Consider the following 23,007-nt stretch of genomic DNA (forward strand, 5'->3'; position numbering starts at 1 on the left):
TGCTTATTCCAAATTTCAGAATTCCAGCTCTATCCGTTCACCCAAATTTTAATTGTACCAAATTTGGTACCATTTAGTACTTTTCGTACCCATAAGTACGAATTTCCAAGACTGGCTCAATCCTATACTACAAGAGCAATCTTAATTCCAAATTTCAGATTTACAGCTCTATCCGTTCGCCCAAATCCTAATTGTACCAAATTTAGTATAATTTAGTACTTTTCGTACACATGTGTACACCCTTCCAAATCCACCTCCTTATGTCAACCGTACTTTTTAACCACGATTATCATTCCAAATCCCAATCTTTAAGCTTTATCTTTTCACAAAATACGAATTGGTACCAAATACAGTACATTTTAGTACTTTTCGTACACTTATTTTTCGAATATCCAAAAACCCTTTGGTACATCTATCCTACACTCCATCAGTGATCCTCATCCCAAATTTCAGCTCTACAGGTTCGCCAAGTACAAATTGTACCATATATAGTACCTTTTAGTTCTTTCGTACCGTTCTAGTTCGAATTTCCAAAAACTCAGCCCCATCTGACACCTTCGGACAAAGAGTGACCCTCATACAAAATTTCGAGATTCTAGCTCCAGCTGTTTAGCCTGGACGTTGATTACACTGCTCAACACGATGGTTTTTAGGTTATGGCGGAATCATGGGCGCTATGAACTTTATATTATATATTTGAATACTGGACTATATAGTAGACACCCTAAGCATATCCGCATTGCCATATGAAGATCCTATAACTTCCCCCGATGACGTAATTACAACTTAAAGTACTCAAAATATGCAATTTTTACAAGGTCCGTCGTATATTTTCTATATTTTTTTAAAATATACTCACCATAACTATTTCAAAAATGATTTGTATCGAGCGTACAACATCTTCTTAATATATTAATGTCGAAAAACCCACAAAAAATATTTGTTTGTATCCGAAAATAACGAAAGTCTGGGTTAAACTCGTAAAAACCGATTTTGAGCTATATCACAAAAACAAGAGCTGATGGGGAAACCCGGTACCGGATTTGAAAATAACTCGCCGATTTCATCTAGAAACAACTGCAACTTCGTCTGAAACATTCAACTTTTTCAATCAGTGTTATCAATCGGTCAAAAATTACAAAAAATCGATTTTTTGGAACTGCTTACGTTTTAGGCCAAATGCGTGGAAGCACATAAGCCAAATGAAACTTTATAAATGTGGAACGACAGATAACTGACAATACTATGTGAAAATACAAAAACCCCACAAAATATGCTAAAATATCCGAGTCTTACATCAAATGTTTGAACATTCTTTTTTCACGAGTGCACGCTACCACATGTATCCCGTAAACTTGTTTGTAAACATATAAAACTTTTTTGATTTTTACCATATATATAATAATAAGTCGTGTTATTCGATGTGTAAAAATATCCTTTTATCACATCTTTACAAAGTATCATTTTAATCGAAATATAATACCCTTCCCACGATGTCGTTTAGGGTATAAAAATGTGCAACAAATTATATAGATTGCTAGAAATAACATCGCTTGGACTAAGAAAAATGGCGTAACATTGCTTGGTCCGATGAAACCAAAGATAATTTTTTTTTTGTTTCCATAGAGGAGTTCATCATTGTAGAAGATCTAAAAATCAATTATATAACCCAAAATATAATATGAAGGCGGTTAAAAATGGCAGAGTTAGCATCATGGTGTGGTGCTAATATTTTTACTAAGGTGTGGGTCTCTATACCGCATTCATAGTATTATGAAATCACTAGGTTACATTAAAACTTTGAAATGTATAATTCTACCATTTGCTGAAGAGGCTATGCGTCTCAAATGATAATGACCCAAAGCATACAGCAGCATGAAAAAAGGGGTTCCAGGACAATTAAGTTATTTTTTAGAATGGTCCGCAAAATCCCTTGATAAGAACCCGATTGAAAATATGTGGAATGAAGTTGAAAGGTCGATGAGAGGAAAGTGCCCATAAAATTATGACGAGCTTTGGCAACTTATACAAGTAGCTTGGGACGCGATACCGGTACACGAGTGCCAACATTTGGTTGACTCAATGCCCAGGCGATGTGCTGCCGTTTTAGAAAACAAAGGACCGTCTACAAAGTGCAAATGACACTGAAACGCTTTATCTGTCACTATTTAGTAAAAACCTGCATTAATTTCTTTCAAATTTGGTCCTATTAAAAGATGTCATAAAGTGTCCTTATTTTTTTCACGCACCAAACTACCCAAATTCGGGTAAAATATAATAGAGAAATAAATATGTTTGCAAAAAATCAAAATATTTGCATAAAACTTTTCTTAAAATTTTAGGAAAACAATAAATGTTATAAACTACAGTAATTTTCACTTTTTTTAGTCAGTTTTCAATGTAATTTTGGTTATGGATTGAAGTGTCCTTATTATTTTCCACACAACTGTATATTCTTGATCAGGGCAAGGTTGTGAGTCGAAATATGCATATCCGTCTGTCTGTGGTATTCCTCTAGGATCCAAATGAATTGAGATAAAACGCTAAAATCATGCACAGATGCGTTATGCGTTGTTAGGAGGCATGTCTAGTTTTTAGCTCCACTTACTGACCGAATTGGCTATAATTTGGCATTCAAGGTTACTAGTTGTCAGATAAGGTCCAAGTTTTCAAATAGTCCCTATAACTCCCAATATCAGGTATTTGGAAGATTTTAACCATATTTTCAGTCCAAATTAGATGTAATTCGGCATTTGGAGTTCAAAGTGGTCAAAAAAACTTCACACTAAGAATGTTGTACATACGAGGGCAGTTCGGAAACTTCTTAGCCTAGCACAAAAGCGCGGTATAAACAGAAAAAAGTTAAGTGTTTTGGAAACTTCCATCTCTGTTATGAACACATGTTAAATTTTGTTTCGATCTCGCAACTCCTTCATATAGAAACAGGTGTTCAAAAAAGACGCATCCGCAATTTTTTTACAATGGACAAATTTTTTTTTTTATCGGGAAAAGAAATTCATAATGATATAGTGAATGTGTTAGGTGAAAGTGCTCCTTCATATCCAACAGTAAAAAATTGGGTTGCTGAATTTAAAAGTGGTCGTACAAGCATTGAAGATGAACCACGTAGTGGACGTCCAAAAACAGCAACAACAACAGAAATTGTAGCCAAAGTGCATGATATGGTTTTAAATGATCGACGAATAAAAGTGCGTGAAATTGCTTATATCATGGCCATGTAAAATGATCTAGTCCATTTAGTTTTGCATGAAGAACTACAGATGAAAAAGCTTTCTGCAAGATGGGTGCCGCATTTGTTAACAGTCGATCAAAAACGCATAAGAATGAACATTTCTCAAGCTTGTTTGGATCGTTTTAAGCGAAATAAAATGGATTTTAAGCATCGTTTCATAACTGTTGATGAGACATGGATCCACCACTATACTCCAGAGACAAAAGAACAATCCAAACAATGGACTGAAGCTGGAGGAAGTGCCCCAAAGAAGGCAAAAACAATTCAATCGGCTGGTAAGGTTATGGCAACGGTTTTTTGGGAGTTCAAAGGTATTTTATTGATTGACTATCTGCAAACGGTTAAAACAAAAAATTAAGTGTACTATTGCAACCTTTTCGATCAATTAAATGTACAAATTCGAGAAAAACGACCTGGCTTACAACACAAAAAAATAAGTTTTCATCAAGACAACGCACCAGCGCACATGAGTGTTTTAACAATGGCTAAAATCAACGAATTAAAGTACGAGTTGCTTGACCACCCACCTTATTCTCCTGATTTAGCTCCCAGTGACTTTTACTTGTTCCCCAATCTAAAAAATTCCTTGCTGGCAAGCGTTTTACCTCAAATGAAGATGCAATTACAGTTGTAAACCACTATTTTGAAGACCTTGAGGAAAACTATTTTAATCAAGGGATAGAATTGCTAGAAAAGCGTTGGACTAAGTGTATTGAAGTGTCAGGAGATTATATTGAAAAATAAAAATATTTTTGAAAAAATAACTATTCTCTTTCATTGATAGTCTAAGAAGTTTCCGAACCGCCCTCGTAGGTCCAAGTCTAAGTATATAACGGTATCACCCATTTTCAAGTAGTTTTGATGTTTTTATCAAAATTCTCGGCCCAAATTGGATGCAATTGTGCATTTGGGGTTCAAAGTATTTAATTAATTTATTCACCAAAAATTGTGGACAAAGGAATAGTCCCCATATACAGGTTACCAACTGTTATCATATTTTTTACAGTTTTTTTCCGACTTTCAGTTCAAATTGGCTGTAATTTGGCATTTCAGCTTTCCAGTTACCGTATTCTGACACCGCAGCGTGATAGAAGAAGAAAAATAAAAAGACATGTGCCCCGTCGTTTGTCCCTTTCACATCCACTTTCGCGGTTATGGGCCCCAAAGACCTAAGGCCTGAGGAAATCATATTGTTAGCCTCATGTCTTCTAAACAGCTAAGAATATAGGCTTACAGAAATAAAGCCCCATGAAATAACACCCCAAACGGAAATTAAAATGGACCCAATTTTTGGGGGTATTTTTCCAAACAAATATATGTTTGCAACATTTTGTAACATATCTCAATTTTATATGTTTGGGTACCAACATATTTTTTATGTTAGAACATATTTTTCATAGGTGGAGAGAGGATGTGTGTCAAAGAGAGTAACAACAGGGCTCTCGCGGCTGCGGAATGCTGGTTTATAATAAAGAGCTGTGTGTATGGTGTAATATGAGACGCAGAAGTTTTGTGATGTGTATGCGTAAAACACGTGTGTTTCGTGCTTTGTTGTTGTTAACCAACGTAGCAAGCGAAAGGGAAAAGAAAAATATGGTATTAAACTTTTTGCTTCAATGTTCTAGAGACAATCGTTGATTAAAGACGGTAAAGTGAGTGAATACTGTTTTGTCTTTTCTTAAAGAAATTGTGCTTTTTTAGTAAACTAAATGTCCAATACATTTTATAATTGAATCAAAAAGGTGAATGGAAATATTTTATTGGGCAAGGAAGAAATCTTTTTTTAATATTGGAAATTACATCAATACATTTTTCATATACAAACATACAAACATACATATCACAACTAAGGAGAAGCGTTCAACGATGTTTCTATATATTTTTTTCTTTTTGAGAGCGCGAATTTGTATAAGTTATTTCATTCAGTTTTTTCTTTTGGTAAAGTCTGTTTTGTCTTTCTTTGGAATTTTTTATGTACCTATGTATGTGTCTGCTGTGCTTTTGCTTTTTTCTATGCCTTTCAATAAAACACCACCATTTATAAATGTGCTGAGAGCAAGTGAGCATACATTTCAATATGTTTCACATTGACATTTACGCTCCCTTGCTCTCAGAAAGCGAACACTGGTGCATGTGTTTGTTTTTGTGGCTTTTGGGTTTGTATTTGTTTGCACCCAAACATATAATTTGTTTGCACCCAAACATATATTTGTTTGAAGGACTCAAACATATGTTATGTTTTGGGCTACTTGCAAATAAATATATGTTGGCTGCAAAATATGTTTGGGACATAAGTTAGAGAGACCTTTTTTCTGTCTGTGAACTTTTTTATAATTTTAACATATTGAAACCACCTCTACTCTATTTTCTAATTCTGCTTTAATTGATTTGGAGAGTAGCAGAGGAAAAATATATTTTACTAAATTTTAGAAAGTACAAAATTTTTTGTAAAAATATGCAAATATTTTTTATACCCTCAGCCTTTAGGCTAAGGAGGGTATATACACTTTGATACGATGAAAATGTGCCTCATCGAAATAATGGTTTTAGACCCCAAGTATGTTTGGACGAAATGTGTTTCAGACAATTTGGAGTCGATCTAGCCATGTCCGCCCGTCTGTCTGTCTGTCCTGCTGGCTGGAGCGCACGATAACTCTCGAACGGATAAACCGATTCGGTTCAAATTTTGGCTTTCGTAATATTTTGCCCAAACTTAGTTTAAGTTCGAAGATGAGCTACATCGGTCCACTCCTTCCGGTACCTCCCCCACAAAAGTTCGGAAAGTTTGTGCGCACAATAACTCTTAAAGGGAGTGACCGATTTGGTCCATACTTTGTATAGCGTAAACATTCTACCAGGGTTATATGAGGTTTCAATATTGTCTCAATAGGTCCACTCCTTCGGGTACATCCCACACAAAATTTCGGAAAAGTTCAGTTTAGGGCCATCTCTCGAATCGCTTTGATTTTTGTTTTAGCAACTAGTATTCACTGCCCTCCATACGACTGTACAAGTTTCATCAGGGGCAAGTCCATACTTCCTGAGAAAATAGCCTGAAAGTTGCTAAACCCCTATGACACCGTGTGAGGTGGCTGGAGCGCAAGATAACTCTCGAACGGATCTGCCGATTCTGTCCAAAATTTGGCCTTAGTAATATTTTGTCCAAACATAGTTTAAGTTCGAAGATAAGCCATATCGGTCCATTCCTTCAGGTACCTCCCCCACAAAAGTTCAAAAATGTTCGGAAAAATTGTTCGTATGGTAACTCTTGATAATATAATAATATAATATATCTACCAGATATAGATCAGGTTCAAATATGAACTATATTTGTCTACTCAATCCGATACCCCCACACAAAATTTCGGATAAGTTCACTTTAAGAACTGCTCTCGAATCACTTTGATTTTTGTTGAAGCAACTTGCATTCGCTGCCTCAATTGCGATGGTAAAAGTTTTTTAGGGGCAAATCCATACTTCTTGAGCAAACAGTCCGAAGAGTGTAAAAACCCCCTATGGCACCATATGTTGTGGCTGGAGATCCACTTCCATAACAGTCAATGTCGATCCATTCCTTTTAGTATCTCTTCCGCAAAACCTTTGATCTTTAATCCTAATCAACATTTTTGTCGGTTCAAACGCCCAACATTTTTAAAACCCCCTAAATACATACGTATTTCGGAAAAAAAATTATTTCAATATACACAGTAGGGATATAACTTTTTGCACTTTTTTGCAAATATCAAAAATACCACCACATAGCCGTGTAGAGCATGAAAAACTATTATGAAATACGGTGTCAATTTTTCTCTACCGCGAAAAAAGTTTCCGCACCAAATGCATTGAAGTTCTGTAATGCATTTTTTAATTTTATCTGTCATAACAACATATTTGCTTTTCATTAAAATTTTTATTTTTTTGTAATCTAATTTAAAATCATTATCAAAGCGTTCTGGACCAATTTGTTCTAAAATCGCGCCATTTCGGACCATATTAGGATTTTTTGACACTATTGCAATTTTTGGTTTTTCTTTATAAACTCGTGAATTTTATGTTTATATTTTTTTAACCTATCGGACAAGAGAATGTGGAGTCATTTGCAACTAATTCGCGAAAGTTACAGGCTGTTTTTGTTGACTTTGCCTGTGAGAATGGTATTTTTTTCTATAAATATTTATTCAAACAAAGCAAATTTAAAATTTTACGTAGAAAAAATATCAAAAGGGGTTTAGTAATCACGGCCGGTGCGGGAACTTTTTTCACAGAATCGGTCTTAGAAACGCGTTTTCATTATTAGGACAAAATTCCCACATGGTACTGCTGTTGTATTTTTGTAGAAAACAAATACGATTCTCACAAGCAAAGTCAACAAAAACAGCCTGTAACTTTCGCGAATTCGTTTCAAATGACCCCATATTCCCTGGTCCGACAGGTTAAAAAAATATAAACATAAAATTGACGAGTTTATAAAGAAAAACCAAAAATTGCAATAGTGTCAAAAAATCCTAATGTGGTCCGAAATGGCGCGATTTGAGAAGAAATTGGTCCAGAACGCTTTGATAATGATTTTAAATTAGATTACAAAAAAATAAAAATTTTAATGAAAAGCAAATATGTTGTTATGACAGATAAAATTAAAAAATGCATTGCAGAACTTCAATGCATTTGGTGCGGAAACTTTTTTCGCGATAGAGAAAAATTGACACCGTTTTTCATAATAGTTTTCCATGCTCTACACGGCTATGTGGTGGTATTTTTTTGGTTATAGCCCTAATACACAGGCTGAGGGTATATCTCTGTCGGCAAAGCCGACTGATACTTTTTTACTTGTTAAAAATATTTTTGAAAAATCGCGCAATTTTGTACAAAAATATTTTCACAATCTTTGTTTTTCTAAAAAAGGGTTTTAAAAAAATTTTAAAAGAATTTGCCAATTTTGTACAAAAATATTTTCACAATTTTAGTTTTTATAAAACCGAAAAGCGCCGTAGTCGAAAATATTTTTGAAGCAATCGCGTACAAAGTTTTAATATATATAAAGTTTTTCTAAGAAATTGCAAATACTTTTATAAAACCGAAAAGCGGCATAGGCGAAAATATTTTTGACAAAATCGCAATCACAAAAATATTTCACAATTTTATAAAATACAAATTTTTTCTAAACAAGTAAGAAGAGCGTTAAGTTTGGCCATGCATGCCGAACTTTTTATACCCTCCACCACGAACTGTACTGAAGTGAATAGGAACAATTAGTTTTATTTCGTTTATGAAAGTACTAAACTCTTCCTTTTATTGCAGGAGTAGTACACATATCTCAACTGATATATACTCCTTTCAAAACAGTTAATATGGGGCAACATTTTTGTTCTTTCCAAAACATGGACCAATATTTACAATTTTCCGAATTGAGCGAAATATATAAAATTGGGCAAAAACGGACTAGACCTAAATCTGGATATTCTGGATTTGGATAGATAACAACATCGGGAGCGCCGTTCTACGGAGGGTGTATAAAACGTTAACCTGCACCGATAAATTTCTGAAGGAAAGTTACGTAACTCCAGCGACGACTAAATACCAAATTTCACTTATTCCCATTGAATATTGTGGCTAAAACGTCCAAAATACCAAAAATTGGGAGGGGCTATTTCTATGGGAGGGTATATAAAAACATGGAACAATACCGGAAATGTTCAGGTGGGAAGTTTTATACAACCAAGGGAGATTAAATATTAAATTTTATCCGTTTCGATGGGATATTGATGGCGCAACCTTAAAATACGAAAATCGGAAAGTACGCTTCTATGGGGTTATTTGAAGAAAAGGGCTTATACTGATAATTCTCTTTTGCATTATTTAAATACTAAATTTCTGTCATATCGGTGGTATATTGAGGCCACAACTTTCAAAAAATACCGTAAATCGGAAGGTACGCTCCTATGGTGGTATTTGAGGACGTCGACCTATACGGGCACATTTCGGCTATTTTGGTAGAGAACGAGCTATATGTAGAAAATCGGGAGGTACTATTGGGGCTATATGAAGGCATAGACCTATACCGACAAATTTCAGGTGGAAAGTTTTATACCCTAAACGAAGACTAAGTACCATCATGCCGCCATTTCCGTGTTATAATGAGGCTAAAACCTTCAATATACCGAAAATTGGGATATACCGTTCTATGGGAGTACCCCCCAAAACATGCACTTATACAGAGGGAAATTTTTCTGAGGGAAATTTATGTAGCCCGGAAAAAGACTAAATACCAAATTTCAGCCACTTCGGTGGAATAATGACGCTAAAACCTTCAAAATGCCGAAAATCGGGCAGTGCCGTTCTATGGGAGATATATGAAGACGTTGACCTATACCGACTAATTTCAGGTGGAAAGTACCCACAACGAAGACTATGTACCAAATTTTAGCCATTTCGGTATTATAATGAGACTAAACCATTCAAAATGCCGAAAATTGGGATGTACCGTTTCATGGGGTGTACATTAAAGCGTGGACCGATATAGATACATTTCTGGGAGAATATTTGGCATCCCAAAAGAGGACGAAATATCAAATTTAAGGCATTTTGTTAGTATAGTATAGATAAAACCTTCAAAAATACCGAAAATTGGGAGATATCGTCCTATGGGGACTATATGAGGTCGTGTGACCTATACCGACAAATTTCATATGGAATGTTTTATACCCCAAATGAAGACTAACCACCAAATTTCAGCCATTTCGGTGGAATATTGAGGCCACAACCTTCAAAATAGCGAAAATCGGGAGGTACCGTCCTATGGGGACTATATGAAGGCGTGGACCTACGAAGACTAAATACCAAATTTCAGCCATTTCGCTGCGATAATGAGGCTAAAACCTTCAAAATACCGAAAATCGGGAGATATAGTCCTATGGGGTCTATATCTAAACCTGGACATATATAAACATGTTAAGGTGGAAATATTTCTTAGCCTGTGGAAGCACAAAATACAAACTTACAACCGATTCTGTGATCAAATGGGACTAATACATTCAAAATATCTTAAAATGACGCGTACTATATATGGGGCCTTATATGGGGCTATACCAAAACGTGGACCTGTATAAACAAAATGTGGTAGAAATATTTTTTAGCCTCTGGAGACACAAAATACCAAATTGCAACCAATTCGGTGGTCAAATGGGACAAATATCCAAAAACAATTTGAAATTGCAATTAATTTTATAAAAGCGAAAAACGGCGCAGGCGAACGTACTTTAGAAAGAAATCGCGCATTTTTTTACAAACATTTTTTTGCTTTTTAAAAAAAAAACAAGTAAGAAAAGTCTATAGTCGGACGGAGCCGACCATGGGATACCCTATACCACTATCCCTGCACAATCGCTCTTCACGGAACTTCTTTTCAATAATTGTGAAAATTTAATTATCAAATATCAGAGATGTAATGTATAATACTTATGACCAAAACGAAAAAGTTATCTAGCATGACAAAGACATTTTTGTAGCAGGAAAGGAAAATTTAGTTCACACAAACTAAAATGTAATGAAATCCACTTATGTAGTACTACTACTTCCGTTGTTTAACCGCTACGTTATTGAAATTTTTACCAATTTCACACAAAAGTTTCAGTCTATTTAACCCGCTAAGTATTATCTGATCTTCACGTTGGTTTGTACGCTTCTTCTTCATCATAAACTCAAACTTTGTTTAAAATTTTGCGGGTTATTATTTTGACCTACAGAGCCGCTACAAAATTGGTTAAAATTTTGTTTTTCGTCTATTTCATCCCCTGAATATTTCACGATCATCACCAAAAACTAATCATTTCTATTCTGGCCCGAACCCAACCTCCTTAAAAAATTCGTTACAATCGGTCCATAATTGCGGCCTTAAGCTTGTTTACAATTTTTAATGGACGGACACACATCGCTAATTCGCTTTATCTCGTCGATATATGAATTTTGGCATACCAAATAAGGGGTCTAGGACGAATATTTCGTGGTGTTATATAAACTTTTGGAGTGGCAATATGTAGCATGGGATAAAATATGGTTCTCTACACAGAACCCATTATATATTAGGCAGTAGGCCCGTTATCTAGCAAACACTTTATTGCAATTTACATCAGAGGAAAGGTCAGTAATGTAGGCTACTTTGCGAAATATATATGGTAAATTTCAAATTTCCTTTACAATTACATAGAAAAAAAATTTAAAACTTTTTTGGCGAGCACATCCGCCATTTTTGGTACATGGGTTACGAAAAAAATAGTGGTTTCAAATCTGTTTGCGTTCACAAAATTGGATGCTGCACTCAAAAGTTATATGCGGTTTTACTCTCTTGTAAAGAAAAAATATTTAAAAATTTCTATTGTGTTGTAATAAGAATATGTATATATGAATCGTTAGCAGCATTTGATATCTATCCGTAGATGCTAAAATAGTTGCTAAATTTATTTTTATTTTCGCGGAAAATCAAAAAAATATTGAAGAAATCTTGGAATACATATTATTTATTCTAAATCAGAGTCCAAAAAATCTCTAAAAAAAATAATTTAAAAATACGTACAGAATCTAGACAACGCGTAGAAAAATGTGAGACCAAAATTATAAAGATCGCGTTTATAACTTGCATATGACAGCAACAACAAAGACCGGAAACTTATTGTTGGAAATTATTTCAAAAATATATTTTTGGTTAAATACGAAAAATTTGAAAGATAAATGTTGGTAGTTATTTTATTATTTCGCTAAATTTCCATCCAAATCCTGAAGTATTTTGCTTAAACTTCTACAAGAATAAAATATATTAACAGTTCGCAACTTATTAAATGGTGAACCTTAACTTCAACGAATGAAAAACTTTTTTATACCCTACACCACTATGTGGGGAGGGTATTATAAGTTGGTTTTGGCCAAAAAGTTTGTAACGCATCGAAATAATGGTCGTAGACCCATACTTATATATACCAAAATGAATGTCTCGACGAGCTGAGTCGATCTGGCTATGTGTGTCCGTCCGTCAGTCCGTCCGTCCGTCCGTCTGTCCATCTAAACCTTGTAATCACGCTACAGGTCGCAATTTTTATCGGATCGTCACCAAATTTTTGGTGTTGATGAGGGTCCCGGAGGGGAAGAAGCCTATTGATTTTGGTGATGGTCGGATAATATTTAGGGGTCGGAAAGGGCAAAAAACTTAGGTGGATAAAAGACAACGTTTTTTCCAAAGCGAATATCTCAGCTTCTATATGGGGTATACCAAAAGCAAAACCTGACAATGAAAGTAGAAAATATCACCTTTCTAATGATGTAAAGTAGGTGCTCGTAGGTGATCAAACAACGAAGATATCACAATAGTAGCAAATAAAACCCTAATTTTAATTTTTGCGATTTTAATTATATTGACGAATATCACAGCTTTGGTTGCAAATTTTCCAAAAGCAAAAAGTGATGATCCGATAATATTTAGGGGTCGGAATGGGCAAACACTTATTTGGAGAAAAGTCAACATTTTATTTCAAAGCCAATATCTCTGTTTTTTAAGAGGTATATCAAAAGCCAAACCTGGCCAGGAAAGTAGAAAAAATCACCTTTACAACGATGTAAAGTAGGTTGTCGTAGGTGGTAAAATAGCAGAGATATGGCAATAGTCGATAATGCATCCCATTTTCCGATTTTTTTGTAATCACGCTACAGGTCGCAATTTTGCTCGGATCGTCACGAAATTTTGGGGGTTAATGGGGGTCCCAAAGGGAAAGAAGCCTATTGATTTTGATGATGGTCGGATAATATTCAGGGATCGGAATGGGCAAACACTTATTTAGAGAAAGGTCAACGTTTTATTTCAAAGCCAATATATCTGTTTCTTTAATAGGTATATAAAAAGCAAAACCTGGCAAGGAAAGTAGAAAATATCACCTTTCCAGCGATGTAAATTAGGTTGTCGTAGGTGGTCAAATAGCAGAGATATGACAATAGTCGATAATGCATCCCATTTTCCGATTATTTTGTAATCACGCCACAGGTTGCAATTTTGATCGGATAGTCACGAAATTTTAGGGTTAATGGGGGTCTCACAGAGGAAGAAGCCTACTGATTTTAATGATGGTCGGATAATATTTAGGGTTCGGAATGGGCAAAAACTCATTTGGAGACAAATTCAAAGTTTTAGGGCCGGTTTATGTATGTCGATAAGAAAACGAATGCGGAAGAAAAACTACCAAATTTGAGTGTGTATTTCAAATTTGTTTTTTGTTTTGAAGCAAAAGCAAATGAAATAATATATCAAAAACTAAAGTTTGGGTGTCTTTCATGCGCACACATTTTCGTTTCGAAATACATAAACTGGGGGTTATTCTTTGTGAATATATTGGCTTTTAGTAGGGGTATTCCAACGGCAAAACCTGTCAATGGAAGAAGAAAATATTACCTTTACATTGGTGTAAAGCAGGTTGGCGAAGGTGGTCAAACAAGGTAGATACCACAATAGTCCGTAATTCATCCAATTCTTCCATTTTTTGCAATCAAGGTACAGGTCGTAATTTTGATCGGATGGTCACGAAAGTTTGATTGCTTATGGGGGTCCCAGAGAGAAAGAGGCATATTATTTTTGGTGGTAGTCGGATTATATTCCCTAAAAGAAATGTTTACCAGTGAAAACCTTATGCACAGGGGTAGTGGTGTAGGGTATCACATGGTCGGCCCCGTCCCGACTATAGCCTTTGCTCACTTGTTGAATATTACCATATGTATGTCCTCGACGAATTAAAGTATCGACCAAAAATAAAAAGTTTATATTTTTCATACAAAAGTAATGGTCCATTTCACCCGCTAAAGAATATCAGATCATCATTCAAAATTGTAGGCATCTTTTTCGATCTATACTCTTACCCGGTGCAAAATTTCGTGACTATTGATGTGTAATTGCGACTACTAGCGAGTTTATTATTACACTACAAACAAATAACGGAATATATTAGGCTGTAACTCTGTTATCTGATCATGCACACCAACATAATTGGCATCAATAGAAAGGTCAAGCGTTCCACTTTCAAGTATATCTCACTTGTCCGGAATGTCACTTCCAGGACTTAAGATATAAGCTGTATATTAAAAATTTTCACAATTTTCACACAAAAGTTTTGGTCCATTTAACCCTCTAAATATTATCCGATTGCCATCTCAAATTGCAAGCTTCTCCTTTGTGATATACTCTTACCTTATTTAAAATTACGCGTTGATCGGACTATTATTGAGACCTACAGAGCCGCTAGAAAATTGGATAAATATTATGTTTTTGGTCCATTTCACCCGCTAAATATTTCACGATCATCACCAATAAGAATAGGGATCTATTCTGATCTGAACCCGACCTCCATACAAAATTTCGTGACGATCGGTCCATAATTGCGGCCTGGAGCGTGTTTACAATTTATAATGGACAGACGGACGGACGGAAGGACGGACGGACACACATCTCAAAATCGCTTTATCTCGTCGAGATATGAAGATTGGTATACCACATTGGGGGTCTCCGACGAATATTTCGCGGTGTTACATGAATTTTTACCAAAACAAACTTATAATACCCTTTTCCACATTGTGGTATAGGGTATAAATACATAGTTTTTGTAAAAAATGAAAACACATAAAAAATTCCCGATTAATTTTACCGTGATTTATTAAAAATGCGCTCCGGCGATTTTTTTGTTGTTTCATTTATCTCATCTATGAACATTGTAGTTTCAGAAAACGCAAAAACTTCTCAGGTGTAAGCACCTTCCATATAAAGTTGGTTCAGGCGCACCATGTGTACGTCAGATCTCAATAACAACTTTCTACGAACTGTCTATGAACGGTTCTAAAAGGCGAAAATAGCAAAAAAAAACTTTGAAAATATTCGATTTTTATATATCTTCTCGAATACCGAACCGCCCCAAAACTTAAGATATCGTCAACTACGAAAATGTAAAATAAGATCTTAATAAACAACTTTTTAAAGTATACGGTAATTTCTAACAAATTACCGTAGTTTCACTGCTATTGTCGGCTGTGCAATATTTTTTTTTTTTATTTCCAGATTCCACTAGGTGCGCATTAAAGCTCATTATATTGTGACCTGAGAAAAGAATTCGCTTTTCTAATTTTATTTAATTTGTTGAAAGTGATAAGACCGCCTTTTGGCTTTATTATTATTTTTTATTTAATTTAGGAGATTAGAAATTGAAATTAGTTGTGATTTAGCTGTCAATACTAAAACATCTCTCTTATAGAGGGGCAAAATGCGGCTTTGTTTTTACGAGGTAAATTCAATTTAACAACATTCAGGAAAGCAACTAAAAATATAATAGCCCAACCCTCTGTATTTCAATTATTGGCAGCTTTGGCTTTTATCAACAACATTCAGGCAGAATGTTTAACCGAATCTTGTGCTCAACAGCTTATTGAAACCATAGATTTAAAATATCGTCAAACGGCAAAAAACTTAAGTTTATTTCCAGACTTTGATGTCGGAGCAGAATTGGCTCTGCGCAATGACATCCTACCACTGTTGGTAACAATGCAAAAATTTGATTGGCAGAATTTTGAAGATCCCCACTTAAAACGAGAATTTGAAGTTTTACTACGTGACTCAAAATATCCTGCAATTAATAAGAAATTCCGCAAACATACCTCAAACTTGCGGACTGTGGGTAAACAGAAATTCACCTGTGATCGCAATAGCCCCAACAAATGTAAATTGATATCCTATATACGTCACATTAAACCGATCCTAACCAATAGTAATAATCCGGATGAAATCAAATGGTATTGGAGAGAATGGCGTAACCATTTGCCACAAGAAATCAAAAATGCCTTAAAATTCTATATTAATTATTATCGGGATATACCAAAGGATGTTTCCACACCGCCATCCACAATTTGGTATGAACGTTATGATGATCCAAAGTTTATCGAGAATTTAGAAGAATATATGGAAGTCATAGAGCCGTTCTATAAAGAACTACATGCCCATTTGCGAGAAGCTTTGAAGTTAAAATATGGTCCAGAAGTTATTCCAGCATCTGACCTAATACCACATCATTTTGTGGAGCAAGCCCTTTATCAGTCATGGAAAAAGGAATCCGTATTACCGAATCCCCATCAAAACAAGAAAATGCCCAACCTATTGCAGGAGCTAAGGGGAAAGCGTTGGAAACCTTTGGATTTAGTAGAAACTAGTGGTGCATTTTTTGAGTCAATGGGTTTTCCAGCATTTACAGAGTAAGTTATTAGACTATGTTGTGCATAATTGCAGTTATCTAACTCCAATACTGTAACACGGTGCGACTGAAGCTACTTTAAATGGAAGGTGCTTACACCTGGGAAGTTTTTGCGGATTCTGAAACTACAATGCTCTTAGATGAGAAAAATCATAAACCAAAAAAAGATCTTTTTTATTTTTGCCTTATTAAGGCGAAGGTCATTTATAGTGATATTTAATTAATTCTTGCCTTAATAAGGCAAAAATAAAAAATAATTTAAGCATGAGCCAGGCTGGGATTCGAACCTGGGTCTCCGACAACTGAGTGTCAAGGTTGCCGGCATCTTAACGTTCTGAGCCACCATCAACTTGTCAAAATGTTAGTAGACAATAATTGATGATCAAAAACAAATCTTCTGATATAGAGGAGCAATTACTAATGACGTAGGAATAAAAATGTATAGGAATAAAAATGTATCGCCTCCTTATAAAACAATGGCATGCACGGTGCGCCTTAACTAACATTAAATGAAAATCGCTTACACCTGGGAAGTTTTTGCGGATTCTTAAACAGCAATGTTCATAGATGACAAAAATCCAAAACAAGAAAAAATCGCTGGAGGGATTTTTCAATAAATCGCGGTCAAAGTTCACATTTTTAGGTTTTCACGATTTTGCTTGGAAACGGCAAGTCCTATCGAAATAGGCCTAAAGAAAATGATATAGCAGTGAAAATGCTTTACAACATTTTCTTTAGTCCCATTTCGACAGGACTTGCCGCTTCCAAGCAAAATTTTGAAAACCTAAAAAAATAACAACTAAAAAGCTGTCGGTAGGCTTTGCCGACAGAGATATACCTGATATACCTTCAGAAATGTGAACTGAAACTTTCATCTACGGACAGATTGAACGTATTTAGGGTATTTTTGGAATTTTGTGACCCTTTTTGGACATTTGAGCTTGCCGACAAAAATGTGGATTTGGATTAAATTCAAAAGTGTTGCGGAGGAGGTACTTGAAGGAATGAACCGACATAGCCCATTATAGAAGTGGATCTTATTTTGGGAGTCATATCTTTTCTATAGATATCGCGCCCACTTGGCATTTCAGTTGGTCGTCGTATAACTTTTGCACCAGTATGTTAGGAAGCATGGGCATAATGTCGCTGTAAACAGGACCACAACGAACAGAATCGGTATACATTTCCAACGGATCTTCAAACAGACCCTAAAATGAACTTAGACGCAAATGTTGAACATTTTGGAGAGGGCAATCTTAGAACTTGTACTATATTTGTCTAAATATTAGATCCATAGTTTGGACGAAATTGGTCGCCCCGTTCAGGAGATTTCGTGAATACCATTTTTAAATATTAAATATTGGGGGAAGTACCGAAAGTTGTGGACCGGTATTGCACAACTAAAACTAAATTTGGACAAAATATGACGAAGGACAAATTTTGGGCCAAATCGGTTGAACAGTTCGAGAGTTATCGTGCTCTCAACCGCTACATATGGTGACATAGGGGTTTTTTACACCTTTCGGACTGTTTTCTCAAAAAGTATGGACTTGCCCCTGAAAAAACTTTTACCGTGGTGAATGCAAGTTGCTTCAACAAAAATCAAAGTAATTCGTAAACAGGTCTTAAAGGGAATTTATCCGAAATTTTGTGTGGGAGGTACCCAAAGGAGTGGACAAATATAGTCCATACTCGAACCTGATCTATATCTGGTAGATACATATATTAGGATGTGTAAAGTATGGACCGCATCGGTCAATCCCTTCAAGAGATATCGTGCGCAATATTTTTCCGAACATTTTTGAACTTTTGTGGGGGAGGTACCTGAAGGAGTGGACCGATATGGCTTATCTTCGAACATGAACTAAGTTTGGACAAAATATTACGATGGCCAAATTTTGAACAGAATCGGCAGATCCCTCCGAGAATTAACTTGCGCTCCAACCACCGTACATGGTGTAATAGGGTTTTTTGCCACTTTTAGGCTATTTTTTAGGAAGTATGGACTTGCTACTGATGAAAATTGTACCGTCGTATGGGGGACAGTGAATAAAAGTTGTTGCAATAAAAACCAAAGCGATTTGAGAGCAGGTCCTAAACTGAACTTTTCCGAAATTTTGCGTGGGAGGTAACCGAAGGAGTGGACCGATTGAGTCCATCTTGGCACCTCATCTAAGTCTCATAGAAAACGTATGATGTCTAAAGTTTGGGACAAATCGGTTACTCCCTTCAAAAGATACTGTGTGCACAAATTTTCCGAACATTTTTGAACTTTTGTGGGGGAAGTACCTGAGGGAGTGGACCGATATGGCTTATCTTCGAACTAAAACTAAGTTTGGACAAAATATGACGAAGGACAAATTTTGGGCCAAATCGGCAGATCCGTCTGAGAATTAATTTGCACTCCAACCACCATACATGGTGTAAATGGGTTTTTGCAACTTTCAGGCTATTTTCTCAGGAAGTATGGACTTGCCCCTGATGACACTTGTACCGTCGCACAATGGTTCAGGAATCGATTTTCCTGGCCAAAAATCAAAATTTTGTTTTGTCAAAGATATTTAATTTCTATATGGGATTCGATAGTAAACATATTGAAACTAAGGAAACCAAAAAATAAGGTCAAAATATTGGAAGGTGTGGGCGTGGTGTGCCCCTAAAGACAAACATTTTACCCATTTTTGGGAAATACGTATTTTTTGCAAATTTTTGGAGAAAGGCGTAGCTATTTCTTGGAAACTGTAACATATATTGTGTTCATTGTTTTTTTGTAAGGTAGGAAGGATTGTGGCCTTTTAAAATCGTTTCAGTAAATAACCGTAGCGTTTACACAACATGATCTATTTTATTTTTCCTCCGTTACTAAATTTTATGAAATTCCAAATTTAGTGGACTAGAACTTTTGTGGAACAACATGGAACAAAGTTCTGTTTTCACAGAAAGATGCCCGAGAGTCTCCTCTTTCAACCCATATATACTTTTGTACCCGTCACGTTCCGTCCGTTTAACACTTTTTTAAATTTATTGAAATTACATGGGTAAAATTGTGTTTTTTTCTATACTTTTTCCATATGAATTACAGCTTTTTGATACAAATTAAATTTTTTTGAGTATATTAGTCTTTATACGAGTTGTATAAGTTTTATAAAACCCCAAGGAGTATTTCTTCTAATTTTTGAAAAATTTTAAATTTTTTTGTAAAATTTTTGTTACAAATTTTTGAAAATTATTTTTTCGAAATTTTTTTTTGAAAATTTTTATTAGTTTTTTGTCAATTTTATTGTTTATTTGCTGTTGTTTGACCATCATTAATACATAGGAAGATATAAAAACCACAAAAACATTCATATTTTGGTGAAAAATAGTTGAAAAAACCCAAAAGTTTAACTTTGACCTTGAATTTCCCTGCAACTACCAGACCGAATTTGACCGCCTATAAAGCTGATTGTGTTATCTGTCTAACAAAAAAAGAATTATGAAAATATCTCTATCCGTTCAAAAGTTACAGAATTTTGACCAAGAAAATACCATTCTGAACACTGTGCGTCGCACAAGGCCACAATCCTACCTAATAATGAACACAATATCTATATATATAAAAATGGTGTAAAAAATGTATAGTAATTCATAAAATGAGAACGGCTAGGCCGATTTCTGTAAAATTTTTTGTCAGTTATTCGTATTTTCGAGGAGAAGGTCTTTACGGAAGAAAATTTTGGAAAATCTCTCTGAAAAAGTCGGAAAATTGGAAAAATCGAAAATTGAGTTTTTGTATGAAATTTAATTCCTTAATAGCGAGACGAAGTTCACCGGGTCCGCTAGTATGTTATAGTTTCCGAGAAATAGCTACGTCTTTCCCCAGAAATTTGCAAAAATTATGTATTTCACAAAAATGGGGAAAATGTTCATTTTAGGGGCACACCACGCCCACGCCTTCCAATATTTTTACCTAATTTTCAATATGTTTACTATCGAATCCCATATCTGTATATATAAAAATGGTGTAAAAAATGTATAGTAATTCATAAAATGAGAACGGCTAGGCCGATTTCTGTAAAATTTTTTGTCAGTTATTCGTATTATCGAGGAGAAGGTCTTTACGGAAGAAAATTTTGGAAAATCTCTCTGGAAAAGTAGGAAAATTGGACAAATCGAAAATTGAGTTTTTGTATGAAATTTTATTCCTTAATAGCGAGACGAAGCTCGCCGGGTCCGCTAGTAGAAACTAAATATCTTTGACAAAATAAAATTTTGATTTTTGGCCAGGAAAATCGATTCCTGAACCATTGTGCGTCGTATGGGGGACAGTAAATACAAGTTGTTGCAATTAAAACCAAAGCTATTCGAGAGCAGGTCCTAAACTAAACTTTATCGGAATATGGTGTGGGAGGTACCTCTCTTCAAGAGATACCGTGCCCGCAAATTTTCCCAACATTTTCGAACTTTGGTGGAGGAGATGCCGGAAGGAGTGGACCGATATAACCCATGTTATCGTGCGCTCCAGCCAGCAAGACAGACAGACGGACGGATATGGCTAAATCAACTCCAAATTTTCTAAAACGGATTTCGTCCAAACATACTTGTGGTCTAAAACCATTATTTCGATGAGGCACATTTTGCTCGTATGAAAGTGTATATACCCTCGTTAGCAGAAATGCTGAGGGTATAAAAATGTTAACTTTGACCGATAAATGTGAAAAATGTGAACTTTGTTTGCGAATTATTTAAAAAGCGCTCCGGCGATTTTTTGTAGTTGTTTTGGTGTTTCTCATCTGTGAACATTGTAGTTTCAGAATCCGGCAAAAACATCCCAGGTATAAGCACTTTCCATTTAAAGTCACCGTGGTAAGCAATGAACAAATCTTCATTGCGGTGACCTTTCCTTATTCCTTTACCAAAAATGAGTTAAGCAATGTCCATAAGGTTGTTCCTTAGTACCTATAATCCGCATTTTATAAGTGTAAAATTCAAGTCAACTTAGTCATACATACATATATCTGTACATGAAGAAATGACTTAAAATCCAAAATGGTACATTTCTCCTATATCCGCTATACAAATAATTTCTTCTTTTTCCAGAGAATTTAAGCGGGATCACTTTTTCGAAATTGAGGACAATATGAGTGGACCTGATTGTAAGTCGTATATTTTCACGCAAAGTGAAATCGAGCTGAATTATTGTCCAAAAGTTAACTACAAAAAATTGCTTACCACCCATGGCGACATAGCCCATGTGGAATATGCAATTATGAAAAATAACCTAACTGTGGGTCTGAATCGTGAAGCCAGTCCTGGTTTTAGTAATGCCATAGCTGAAGCAGTTATACTATCCGCTTCCACCCCTAAGCATTTGCAACAACATTTGGGGCTTTTGACAGAATACAATTATGATGATGAAATGAATTTGAACTTTCTCTTCAGAATGGTATGTAGTATTTTGGATCTTTGTTTTGTTTTTGTAATATATTCTTTATCGAAATTTCTCAGGCTGTCCACGCCCTTTTGTCCATACCCTTTTATTTTGTTCATGAGAAACTCTGGGTTGATATGATTGATGACAAAATTAAACCTGAAGAATACAATTGCCATTATTGGAATCTGATGGCAAAATATATGGGTGTGGGACCATCTGAAATAACAGACCCCAATGCCTTTGATATGCCCTATAAATTTTATGAGGGCTTAGTTGAAGAGACTCGCAGTACGAGGTAAAAAAAAATCTGTTATTATTTTTATAAAGGATAATTTTTTTAGCAGTATAAATGACTAAGCTTAAGATCATGCAATGGAATGCCAACGGCCTGTTTCGACATAAAGACGAACTTTCCTTAACTATGGAAGAAGAAAACATCGACATCTGCCTCATCAGCGAAACACACCTAGTAAAACATTCATTTCTGAACTTCAAAAAGTACGATGTATACCACACTATTCATCCAAGTAATAACGCTCGTGGGGGTAGCGCCATCATAATAAGAAAAACGATTGAACATTGGCTAGAAAACGAGATTAGTTCCGAGGCGTTTCAAGCAACCTCTGTAACCATAACAGTAAATGACATACCCCTTACAATAACTTCAGTATATAGCCCACCACGCCATAATATAAAGCAAACCCAATATGAGGACCTCATAAATTCGCATAAATACAGATTCATCATGGGAGGTGACTTCAATGCAAAGCACACTGAATGGGGCTCTCGAATAACAACGACCAAAGGTAAAGAGTTATACAAAGCTATTAAATGTAAAGGATGTCATGTTGCCACAACTGGGAAACCAACATATTGGCCATCAGATATAGCGAAAAAACCTGATCTGATAGACTTTTTCATCATAAGCAAAGTCGACACAAACAAATATATAGTGAAGGATGGATACGGCCTCAGTTCTGATCACTCCCCCATTTACCTTACATTACAAACACAGTCTTCCATGTTCTATCCACTTATGGGGTTAACTAACAAATTTACGAACTGGAGCCACTTTAAGC

At 35.4% G+C, this 23,007-nt stretch overlaps 1 protein-coding gene across 1 annotated transcript in view; it reads left to right on the forward strand.

Moving 5' to 3' along the window:
* Positions 1-23,007, forward strand: part of LOC141386700 (angiotensin-converting enzyme-like) — a 211,527-nt gene that overhangs the window by 159,518 nt on the left and 29,002 nt on the right. Inside the window, exons 2-4 of the mRNA XM_073955618.1 lie at positions 15,581-16,516; positions 21,595-21,940; positions 22,003-22,223. Of these exons, the coding sequence (XP_073811719.1) occupies positions 15,581-16,516; positions 21,595-21,940; positions 22,003-22,223 (1,503 nt within the window). The remainder of the gene's footprint in view (positions 1-15,580; positions 16,517-21,594; positions 21,941-22,002; positions 22,224-23,007) is intronic.

The sequence above is a fragment of the Musca autumnalis genome, unplaced genomic scaffold, assembly GCF_047663935.1.
Source record: "Musca autumnalis isolate F117 unplaced genomic scaffold, ASM4766393v1 scaffold_5, whole genome shotgun sequence".
Taxonomy (NCBI): Eukaryota; Metazoa; Arthropoda; class Insecta; order Diptera; family Muscidae; genus Musca; species Musca autumnalis.